The sequence below is a fragment of the Pan paniscus genome, chromosome 7 (assembly GCF_029289425.2).
Source record: "Pan paniscus chromosome 7, NHGRI_mPanPan1-v2.0_pri, whole genome shotgun sequence".
In the NCBI taxonomy this organism is placed as follows: domain Eukaryota; kingdom Metazoa; phylum Chordata; class Mammalia; order Primates; family Hominidae; genus Pan; species Pan paniscus.
The window spans coordinates 160,307,761-160,318,014 of record NC_073256.2 but is presented as its reverse complement, the minus strand read 5'-3'; the positions used below and the strand labels follow the sequence as shown (position 1 = coordinate 160,318,014).

Below are 10,254 nucleotides of genomic sequence, written 5' to 3'. Positions count from 1 at the left end.
GATTTGCATATATTGAACCAGCCTTGCATCCCAGGGATGAAGCCCACTTGATCATGGTGGATAAGCTTTTTGATGTGCTGCTGGATTCGGTTTGCCAGTATTTTATTGAGGATTTTTGCATCAATGTTCATCAAGGATATTGGTCTAAAATTCTCTTTTTTGGTTGTGTCTCTGCCCGGCTTTGGTATCAGGATGATGCTGGCCTCATAAAATGAGTTAGGGAGGATTCTCTCTCTTTCTATTGATTGGAATAGTTTCAGAAGGAATGGTACCAGTTCCTCCTTGTACGTCTGGTAGAATTCGGCTGTGAATCCATCTGGTCATGGACTCTTTTTGGTTGGTAATCTATTGATTATTGCCACAATTTCAGATCCTGTTATTGGTCTATTCAGAGATTCAACTTCTTACTGGTTTAGTCTTGGGAGAGTGTATGTGTCGAGGAATTTATCCATTTCTTCTAGATTTTCTAGTTTATTTGCATAGAGGTGTTTGTAGTATTCTCTGATGGTAGTTTTTGTATTTCTGTGGGATCGGTGGTGATATCCCCTTTATCATTTTTTATTGCATCTATTTGATTCTTCTTTTTTTCTTTATTAGTCTTGCTAGTGGTCTATCAATTTTGTTGATCCTTTCAAAAAACCAGCTCCTGGATTCATTAATTTTTTGAAGGGTTTTTTGTGTCTCTATTTCCTTCAGTTCTGCACTGATTTTAGTTATTTCTTGCCTTCTGCTAGCTTTTGAATGTGTTTGCTCTTGCTTTTCTAGTTCTTTTAATTGTGATGTTAGGGTGTCAGTTTTGGATCTTTCCTGCTTTCTCTTGTGGGCATTTAGTGCTATAAATTTCCCTCTACAAACTGCTTTGAATGTGTTCCAGAGATTCTGGTATGCTGTGTCTTTGTTCTTGTTGGTTTCAAAGAACATCTTTATTTCTGCCTTCATTTTGTTACGTACCCAGTAGTCATTCAGGAGCAGGTTGTTCAGTTTCCATGTAGTTGAGCGGTTTTGAGTGAGTTTCTTAATCCTGAGTTCTAGTTTGATTGCACTAAAATTTTTAAAAAGTAAAAAAAATACATGTGGTTTAATACAATTCATGCCAACTCATTCCCTCGTTTTTTGCTATAAACCTTGCAAGGAGATGAATAATCCAAGGCTCTTGGATAAGATAAGGGCCCCATCCATCTTGCTCCTCTCAGCCCTGGAGGAGGAGGGAGAGTCCTTTTCCCGTCTACGCTCATGCACCCCCAATGAGTCCCTGCCTCCAGCCCTGACCTCTGCCCTCGGTTTCTCAGGCAGATCCAGGGCCAGTTCTCCCATGACGTGATCCCTCTCGAAGGCAAGGCACCAGGCAAGATAAAAGGATTGCAGCTGAACAGGGTGGAGGGAGCATTGGAATGGCACTCAGGGCAAAGGCAGAGGTGTGCATGGCAGTGCCCTGGCTGTCCCTGCAAAGGGCACAGGCACTGGGCACGAGAGCCGCCCGGGTCCCCAGAACAGTGCTGCCCTTTGAAGCCATGCCCCGGCATCCAGGCAACAGGTGGCTGAGGCTGCTGCAGATCTGGAGGGAGCAGGGTTATGAGGACCTGCACCTGGAAGTACACCAGACCTTCCAGGAACTGGGGCCCATTTTCAGGTAAAGCCCTCCCTGGCCCTCGCTGGGAACACCCAGATCCCTGCCCTTGCTGCCCAGGACCCTGCCGGGCACTCAGCACTGCCATTCCCAGCAGGTCCCGGCACTCTGCATCCTTTGGAAGATGGGGAAGGAGTGCAGCACGTGCTGGTCTGTGGCGCTGCCAGGGCAGGGGATGGTGCAGAGCAAATCCCAGCTCACTGCAGAGAGGGCAGGACTCAGAGGCACTGAAGTTAAGAGGTTCCGGGCAGTCAGCAGGAGGGCTTTAGCTGTGAAGCCGCTAATCCAGGAGAGGGGAAGGTGGACAGGAGACACTTTGGATTGGGACTGCAGGGTGGGGCTAGCGGGGACATGGCCCCATCCAGCAGGGCCTCGTGCTTGGCCCCACAGGTACGACTTGGGAGGAGCAGGCATGGTGTGTGTGATGCTGCCGGAGGACGTGGAGAAGCTGCAGCAGGTGGACAGCCTACATCCCCACAGGATGAGCCTGGAGCCCTGGGTGGCCTACAGACAACATCGTGGGCACAAATGTGGCGTCTTCTTGCTGTAAGCGGCGAGCTGGGAGCTGGGAGCTGGGAGCAGGGTGGGCAGCCTGGGTGTAGGTGGGAGGCGAGAGAGGCAGGACCCGAAAGCACATCTGCCCTGGGCCCCTGTGGTGGGCAGTGAGGGTGAGCACCCGGCCCAGAGGACGGCCATTCCGTGGGGTCGCGTCTGCCCTGTGGGTTGGGGAAGCAGGGCGGTGGTGGAGAAATGGGCACGGGCACCTCTGCAGAGAAGACGCAGAGCAATGAGCCCTTCTGTGTAGTGAGAACCCGCTCTGCACCAACCTCGGCGGCTGCTTTCTCTTGCGGTCTGGGGACTGTCCTTCCCATAGGTCAGAAAACTGAGGCCCTGAGAAGGGGACTCCCACTGGCCCAGGTCACAGGCTGAGTGCTGAGCCTGGTGTTCGCTGGGGCCGCAGCCTCCCTCAGGGCGCTCAGGGTCCCTGCAGTCCTGGCAAACCTTCCTGATGGGGACAGTCCGGGGCAGGAGGCAGGTGGGGATGCAGATGGCTGGTGGCTCCATTGTTCTCAGAAGCAAGGCACGAGGTGGGGCGGTTGATGGCACTGGGGAGGATGTTTCCTGGCCCGTGGAGAGGGTGGCGCCTGGTCAGGTGGGCAGGGAGAGGCTGATGCTTGGAGTCGGTCACCTGCAGGAATGTTGTCATTAGGACGGGGGAAGGACTGGACGGGGGAAGGACTGGACGAGGATGTCACAGTGGCGACAGCCCCCACTCCATGGCAGGAGGAGAACGCTTTTGGGAATAGTGGGGTTTAGGTAAAAGGGCACCCAAGGGTGGGGGCCTTCACTGAGGCTGGCCTACAGACAACATCTGGGAGGGAGTCACGACCCAGGAAGGCAAGTCCAGAAGGCTGGGTGCACATAACGGAAGGAAGGGGAGCGCACCTGTATGTGTGTGTGTCTTGCATCTGTGCACACGCTGTGCGCTTCTCTGTACCTGCATTTGCACGTGTTGTGTGTGCATGCGTGTGTGCACATGTGTCTGTGTGCATGTATGTGTGGTGTGTGTGCATGAGTGTCTCTGTGTGTGCATGTGCAGGTGCCGGCATGGGTGTAGTGTCTGTGCACACGTGTACATGTGTCTCTTCACACATGGTGTTGAGGTCTTGCATGGGCGCATGTGAGCATGTGCATCTTCTGCCTGCCATCACTGTCAACAGCTCACAGCAGCCAGCTGGACATAAATAAAGGAGTTTTGCAGGAATGTGGCTGACAGGGGAAATTCCTCCCCACCATTCCCTGGGGGCATCCATGGAGCCCCCACGCACTCTGGCTGTAGGTGAGGATGGCATGAAGCACAAAGCCTGGTTTCTGTCCTGCAGAAGATGCAGACACTTCACTGGGGCTGCTGCCCCAGAGGCACTGTGCCCAGGGCAGGGAAGGGCGGGGAGGAGAGGGCAGCCAGGGGCTCTCCCCTCAGGACACTGTGTGGGTGAGGTAGGCAAGCTTGACAACAGGGGTCAGTTCCTTTCTTGCAGAAAATCCCTCCCCCCTACTACAAGGAGGGCCTGCATGGGTGAGGTGGTGCCAGACTTGGGGCGCCAGGTCCCGGGAATGACCTCAGTTACCCTGTCAGTACCTGTGGGCAGAAGCTACCGTCTCATCCCTGCTTAGACCTGAGTGGCCTTTGTCCAGCACCTGGAGGCCGCTCTGAGAAAAGGCTGCAGCTCGAACACAAACAGGCAGCTTCCACCAGGGCCCCCAGTCAGCTCCCTGCAGGCCGATTCCCCTTGGGGACAAGGAGGATGGGATACGGGTCAGGGCGTGTCTTGCTGGGGCGGCCTCACAAGCTCTGCCCTGGCCTCTGTAGGAATGGGCCTGAATGGCGCTTCAACCGATTGCGGCTGAACCCAGATGTGCTGTCACCCAAGGCCGTGCAGAGGTTCCTCCCGATGGTGGATGCAGTGGCCAGGGACTTCTCCCAGGCCCTGAAGAAGAAGGTGCTGCAGAACGCCCGGGGGAGCCTGACCCTGGACGTCCAGCCCAGCATCTTCCACTACACCATAGAAGGTGTGGGCCACGTGGGAAGATCCAGCCTCAGAGACCCTGGAGTGGCCAGGGACGGGGATGGGGGACTGAAGGGAGTGTGGGGAGGCAGCCAGGAGGCCTGGGGCTGCCTTGTGCTCAGCAGTGCATCCTCCCCGCAGCCAGCAACTTAGCCCTTTTTGGAGAGCGGCTGGGCCTGGTTGGCCACAGCCCCAGTTCTGCCAGCCTGAACTTCCTCCATGCCCTGGAGGTCATGTTCAAATCCACCGTCCAGCTCATGTTCATGCCCAGGAGCCTGTCTCGCTGGATCAGCCCCAAGGTGTGGAAGGAGCACTTTGAGGCCTGGGACTGCATCTTCCAGTACGGTGAGGCCAGGGACCCGGGCAGTGCTATGGGGAAGGGACACCATGGGGGCCCAATTTCTCCCTCTCCACCACCCAGTGGGGAATGGAGGCCACAGGGAGGGGTCGGGGATTCCTCACCGTCCTGCCAGGGAGATTGGTGTGAGGCTGGGGCTGGGCTGGGCTGATCCGGAGAATTTGGGATGAGAGCAGGGAGACGTGGGTGTCGGGGCAGGCTGGGCAGGAGGAGGACACTGAAGGATGTTTCCCAGCACCAAAGTCTGAGGGCTGCCTCCCGCTCCCCGGATAGGCGACAACTGTATCCAGAAAATCTATCAGGAACTGGCCTTCAGCCGCCCTCAACAGTACACCAGCATCGTGGCAGAGCTCCTGTTGAATGCGGAACTGTCGCCAGATGCCATCAAGGCCAACTCTATGGAACTCACTGCAGGGAGCGTGGACACGGTCAGGCCGGCAACCAGCCCCACCCAGAGAGGGTGATGCCAAGCCTGCCTCCCAGGCACTGCCTGCCAATGTCACACGGCGCCCACGTGTCCCATCCCCAGGCTATGGGCCCCACATTTCTTACTTGGGATTGTGATGTGATAAACACGTTTGCAGGTTGCCATGGTTGGAATGGGGGGTTCCTTTCTGTGGAGGACTCAGGGAAAGGGGTTTGGACGGGCATTAGGATTTGAAGTCTTGGGCTCTGTCGTGCTCAGGGTATGCATGTCTGCACCCCTCACAGGGAGGTTGTCCTGGGAGGGGTGTCCCGGGGGCTGAGTCCTCCTGTGCAAGGTCTGACCCTGCAGCTGTGTCTCCTGCAGACGGTGTTTCCCTTGCTGATGACGCTCTTTGAGCTGGCTCGGAACCCCAACGTGCAGCAGGCCCTGCGCCAGGAAAGCCTGGCTGCCGCAGCCAGCATCAGTGAACATCCCCAGAAGGCAACCACCGAGCTGCCCTTGCTGCGGGCGGCCCTCAAGGAGACCTTGAGGTGGGTGCTGGCTGAGGCCTCCCTGTGGCCCTGGCCCCCTGCTGGAGAGCAGCCCCCACTGGGTGGTGGCAGACAGAATCTGGGGCTGATAAACAGCGTCACCCAGCAGCCCATTCCCCTGCACCTGCTCTTCCTCCCCCTCAAGGACAGGGAGCTCTTCTTCCTCTGGAATCCCTCTTCAACACCCTGGGGATTAACGTGGGGCATGTCCTTCCGCGCTTGGGGCTGCTTAAGTTAGGGGAGGTTTGGCCGGGCTCAGCAGGTGCAAGGAAGCACTTCCTACGACCTGGGCTTCCCATGGATCTGGGACCTCTGCGGGGTCTTCGGTAGGAAGGGTGCAGAGAGCACAGGAAGCCCCGTCCAGCTGAGGACCCTTTCTGTGGATGCCCCCACCTCCAGGCTCTACCCTGTGGGTCTGTTTTTGGAGCGAGTGGCGAGCTCAGACTTGGTGCTTCAGAACTACCACATCCCAGCTGGGGTGAGTGAGCCCCACACCCCTCCAGCTGAGAACCTCCCTCCCCAGTCATTCCCTGATCCCCGCTCTGCACCGTCCGCAGACATTGGTGCGCGTGTTCCTCTACTCTCTGGGTCGCAACCCCGCCTTGTTCCCGAGGCCTGAGCGCTATAACCCCCAGCGCTGGCTAGACATCAGGGGCTCCGGCAGGAACTTCTACCACGTGCCCTTTGGCTTTGGCATGCGCCAGTGCCTCGGGCGGCGCCTGGCAGAGGCAGAGATGCTGCTGCTGCTGCACCATGTGAGCAGGCCCGGGCTGGGGAGGGGCCTGGGCGGGGTCTGGGCAGCATGGGCGGGGCTTGAGCAATGTGGGACTGGCCTCGGCAGAGTGGGAGTGGCCTGCATGTTTCCTGGACTGGGCAGAGAGGGTACTGGGAGAACCTGGGCCAGGTTGAGGCTGTGTAGGTCCTGGGCAGGAGTTGGTATGGTGAGGAGGGTACCATCTGGGTGAGGTTGCTGCTAAACCGGGTCAGGTGGGAACTGGGGAAGTCGGATGGAGCCTGTACAGGATAGTGGGGCTTGGGCAATACCTGGGCTGGATGAATTCTGGGCCTGGGCTGTAAGGTGGGGCTGGTCAGGAATGAAACAGGTTGGGGGCCAGGCTGCTGTTCCCCCTTCAGCATAATCTCTGCAACTTTGAGGGTCTGAGGAGGCTGCACCACGTGCATGGGCTGCCGACCAAGCCAGATGGAAACCCGGCTTCTGTCCTAGGTGCTGAAACACCTCCAGGTGGAGACACTAACCCAAGAGGACATAAAGATGGTCTACAGCTTCATATTGAGGCCCAGCACGTTCCCCCTCCTCACCTTCAGAGCCATCAACTAATCACGTCTCTGCACCCAGGGTCCCAGCCTGGCCACCAGCCTCCCTTTCTGCCTGACCCCAGGCCACCCCTCTTCTCTCCCACATGCACAGCTTCCTGAGTCACCCCTCTGTCTAACCAGCCCCAGCACAAATGGAACTCCCGAGGGCCTCTAGGACCAGGGTTTGCCAGGCTAAGCAGCAATGCCAGGGCACAGCTGGGGAAGATCTTGCTGACAGGGCCTGACCTTGTCCCCAGCCCCACCTGGCCCTTTCTCCAGCAAGCAGTGTCCTCTGGGCAGTTTGCCCCCATCCCTCCCAGTGCTGGCTCCAGGCTCCTCGTGTGGCCATGCAAGGGTGCTGTGGTTTTGTCCCTTGCCTTCCTGCCTAGTCTCACATGTCCCTGTTCCTCTTCCCCTGGCCAGGGCCCCTGCGCAGACTGTCAGAGTCATTAAGCGGGATCCCAGCATCTCAGAGTCCAGTCAAGTTCCCTCCTGCAGCCTGCCCCCCAGGCAGCTTGAGCATGCCCTGAGCTCTCTGAAAGTTGTCACCCTGGAATAGGGTCCTGCAGGGTAGAATAAAAAGGCCCCTGTGGTCACTTGTCCTGACATCCCCATTTTCAAGTGATACAACTGAGTCTCGAGGGATGTGTGTTCCCCAGCTGATCGTGTCAGCCTCATGCCCCAGGCCTCATCTTTCATGGACCAGGCCTTGTTCCAGAAGTGGGCGTTGGGTCCTCTGCTTCCTGTGCTGTCCCCTGGGGAAGGTCCCGAGGATGCTGTCAGAAGATGGAAGAGTCATGTGGGGTGGGAACCTGGGGTGTGGTTCCAGAAATGTTTTTGGTAACAGGAGAGACAGGATTGGGCCAACAAGGACTCAGATGAGTTTTATTGACTCATTCCTCTGGTTGATACGGAGCCATGTCATGTGCCACGACCTGGGGTGGGCACAGGGAGGCTGCAGTTCCCTACGTGAACCTACCTTGGGCCTCATCTGCTCCTAGCCCAGCAGAGAGAGTTGACCCCTCCTGAACTGGCCACTCCACAGTGCTCCCGTGCAGGGAGAGGAAGCACCCAGTTTGAGAGTGTATCCAGCCAGACTGTCTTTATCTCCATGGATTTTCATCAGGGCAAAGATCACGGCAGCCAGCTCCTGGTGGCTGATGAGGATCAGAGCATTTGTTCCCCCATGAAAGGGGAAATCCCTATGGCATCATTCCAGTGGTGGTCAGTAGTTCCAGGACGCCCTGCAGGACTCAGCCTGTACAGGGAGATGAAGTGCCCCAGGTTGGGAGCACACCTAGCTAGAGTTATTGGTGTTAATCTATTCAGGATGCTCTAAGAAAAAGCCATAGACTGGGTTGCTGACAAACATCAGAATTCTATTTCTCATGGTTCTGAAGGCTTAGAAGGCTAAGATCAAGGTGTCAGCAGGTTCTGTGTCTGGTGAGGACCCACCTCTTGTTTCATAGATAAAACCTTCTTGCTGTTTCCTCACATGGTGGAAAAGGGCAAGACAGCTCACAGAGACCTCTTTTATAAGGACGCCAGTTCCATTCAAGAGGGCACTGCCTGCATTCCCTTCCCCCCTCAAAGGCCCTGCCCTGCTATTATCATCACCTTGGTGACTAGATTTCAGCCTATGAATTCTGGAGGCGGACACAAAAATTCAGATTAAACTACTCTGCTTCTGTTTCTCTAAAATCTACATCCTTCTCATATACAAAATACATGCATTTCTCCCCAGTAGCCCCAAATATCTTAACTCATTTTAGCATCAACTTTAAAATTGTAGTCCAAAGTGTGATTTAAATGTTATCTGAGTCAAACATGGGTAAGACTCAAGGTACAATTTATCCTGAGTCCAACTGTTCTTGCTGCGAACCTATGAAATCAAACATGTTATGTGCTTCCAAAATACAGTGGTTGGAGAGGCATAGGATAAACATTCCCATTCCAGAAAGGAGAAACAGGAAAGAAGAAAGGAGTAACAAGTTTCAAGCAACTCCAAAATTGAATGTGACAAACAGTATTAAACCTTAAGCCTCAAGAATAATCTCCTTTGACTGGATTTTCCATCTTCTGAACATAGTGGTACAGGGGTTGTTTCCCTCAGGGCTTCAGGATGCTCTGCCCCTGCAGCTTGGCTGGGTGCAGCTGCAGTGCAGCTCTCATGAGTTGGAGTTGCATTCCTGCAGGTCTCCCAGACTGGAATGACTCACCGGTAGCTTCACCTACCTGGGATCCTGGGCTGTCCTGCTCTGCTGCCTCCACTAGGCATGGCTTTCACAGCAGCCCTCTGCCTCAGTCTTGTACCTGAAGTTGTGGGCCACTCCACCCTTTGATATCCAGGTGCAGGCTTCCACACCCCACAGCTCATGCAACCTTCACTCCAGCAGAGATGACCCTATGTTGACACCACCAAGGTTTACTACCTGTGCCCTCTGGAGGGGCAGCCACTGTGGCACATGACCCACATAAGCTCACTGGAGCCCACTTGGGGTGGTCAATGAACAGAACTCCAGAATGTGGGGAGCAGAGCCTTCAGGTAGCACAAGGGAGTGAGTGCCAAAGTCTTACAGAAAAATATAGCCCATCCTTTAAAAATATTCTGTCCCCCTAGACTCTTGCACTTTGGGTGTGTGGTGACAGTGGCAGCCCCAGTTATTTCTAAAATGCCTCCAGGGTCATTCTTCCATTGTCTTGGTAAACAACACCTGGCTGATCCATACTAATCTTATCAAATGGTCCCTTGGCCACACCCTTGGTGCTGTCTCCAGAACATGCTTTCTCATATTTTGCAATATGGACAGACTGGCAATTTCCCAAATCTTTAAGTTCTGCTTCCCTTTTGATTTAAAAAAAATCCATCTTCAAATTATTTTTCTCTTCTTCTATTTTACTATAAACATTCAAGAGCACCAAGTTGCACCTTAAACACTTGGCTTAGAAATCTCTTCAGCCAAATATCTTATTTAATTACTCACCAGTTCTACTCTACATAAAACACTAGGACATAAAGTCAATTCAGCCAAGTTCTTTGCCAGTTTATAACAAGGACTACCTTTCCCCCAGTTTCCAAATAACATGTTCCTTATTTCTGTTTGAAGTCCCATAAGAATGGTTTTTATCATCTATATTTCTAGTACCATTCTGTCCATGGCCACTTAGATATTCTCTAAGAAGATGGAGGCTTTCTCTACAGCCCTCCTCCTCTTGTTCTGAGCCCTTACCAGCAGCATCCTTCAGGGCCTGCTCATGGTGACATAGGCTTTCTCTAGCATGCACTTCAAAACCCTTCTAGCCTCTACCCAATTACCCAGCAGCACCCCATCTTTCAGTACCAATCTTCTGTCTTAGTTTATTCAAGCTGCTATAACAAAGTACCACAGACTGGGTGGCTCGGAAACAACAGAGATTTGTTGCTCACA

The 10,254-nt window shown here is 54.4% G+C and overlaps 1 protein-coding gene across 2 annotated transcripts; it reads left to right on the top strand.

The window, feature by feature from the left end:
- Positions 1 to 1,391: 1,391 nt before the first annotated feature.
- CYP11B1 (cytochrome P450 family 11 subfamily B member 1) lies at positions 1,392 to 8,876 on the top strand. Of its 2 annotated transcripts, XM_057303103.2 has the most exons (11): positions 1,392 to 1,630; positions 1,725 to 1,859; positions 2,018 to 2,173; positions 3,390 to 3,467; positions 3,999 to 4,198; positions 4,336 to 4,539; positions 4,826 to 4,980; positions 5,343 to 5,509; positions 5,909 to 5,987; positions 6,067 to 6,264; positions 6,735 to 8,871. In XM_057303103.2, exons 1-11 carry the CDS (start codon positions 1,392 to 1,394, stop codon positions 6,846 to 6,848), a joined length of 1,725 nt encoding a protein of 574 aa, XP_057159086.2. In that variant the 3' UTR covers positions 6,849 to 8,871. The 2 variants fall into 2 exon arrangements, with proteins under 2 accessions (XP_057159086.2, XP_034822909.3); XM_034967018.4 differs by lacking the exons at positions 1,725 to 1,859; positions 3,390 to 3,467; positions 6,067 to 6,264 and having other exon boundaries at positions 6,735 to 8,876.
- The last annotated feature ends 1,378 nt before the right edge of the window (positions 8,877 to 10,254 follow it).

Excerpts from the sequence above, each read along its gene's own strand:
- CYP11B1 (XM_057303103.2), top strand. The coding sequence starts at position 1,392 with ATGGCACTCAGGGCAAAGGCAGAGGTGTGCATGGCAGTGCCCTGGCTG. Across the intron at positions 4,540-4,825 it reads GGACTGCATCTTCCAGTACG|GCGACAACTGTATCCAGAAA; the intron begins GTGAGGCCAGGG and ends CTCCCCGGATAG. Across the intron at positions 6,265-6,734 it reads TGCTGCTGCTGCTGCACCAT|GTGCTGAAACACCTCCAGGT; the intron begins GTGAGCAGGCCC and ends CTTCTGTCCTAG.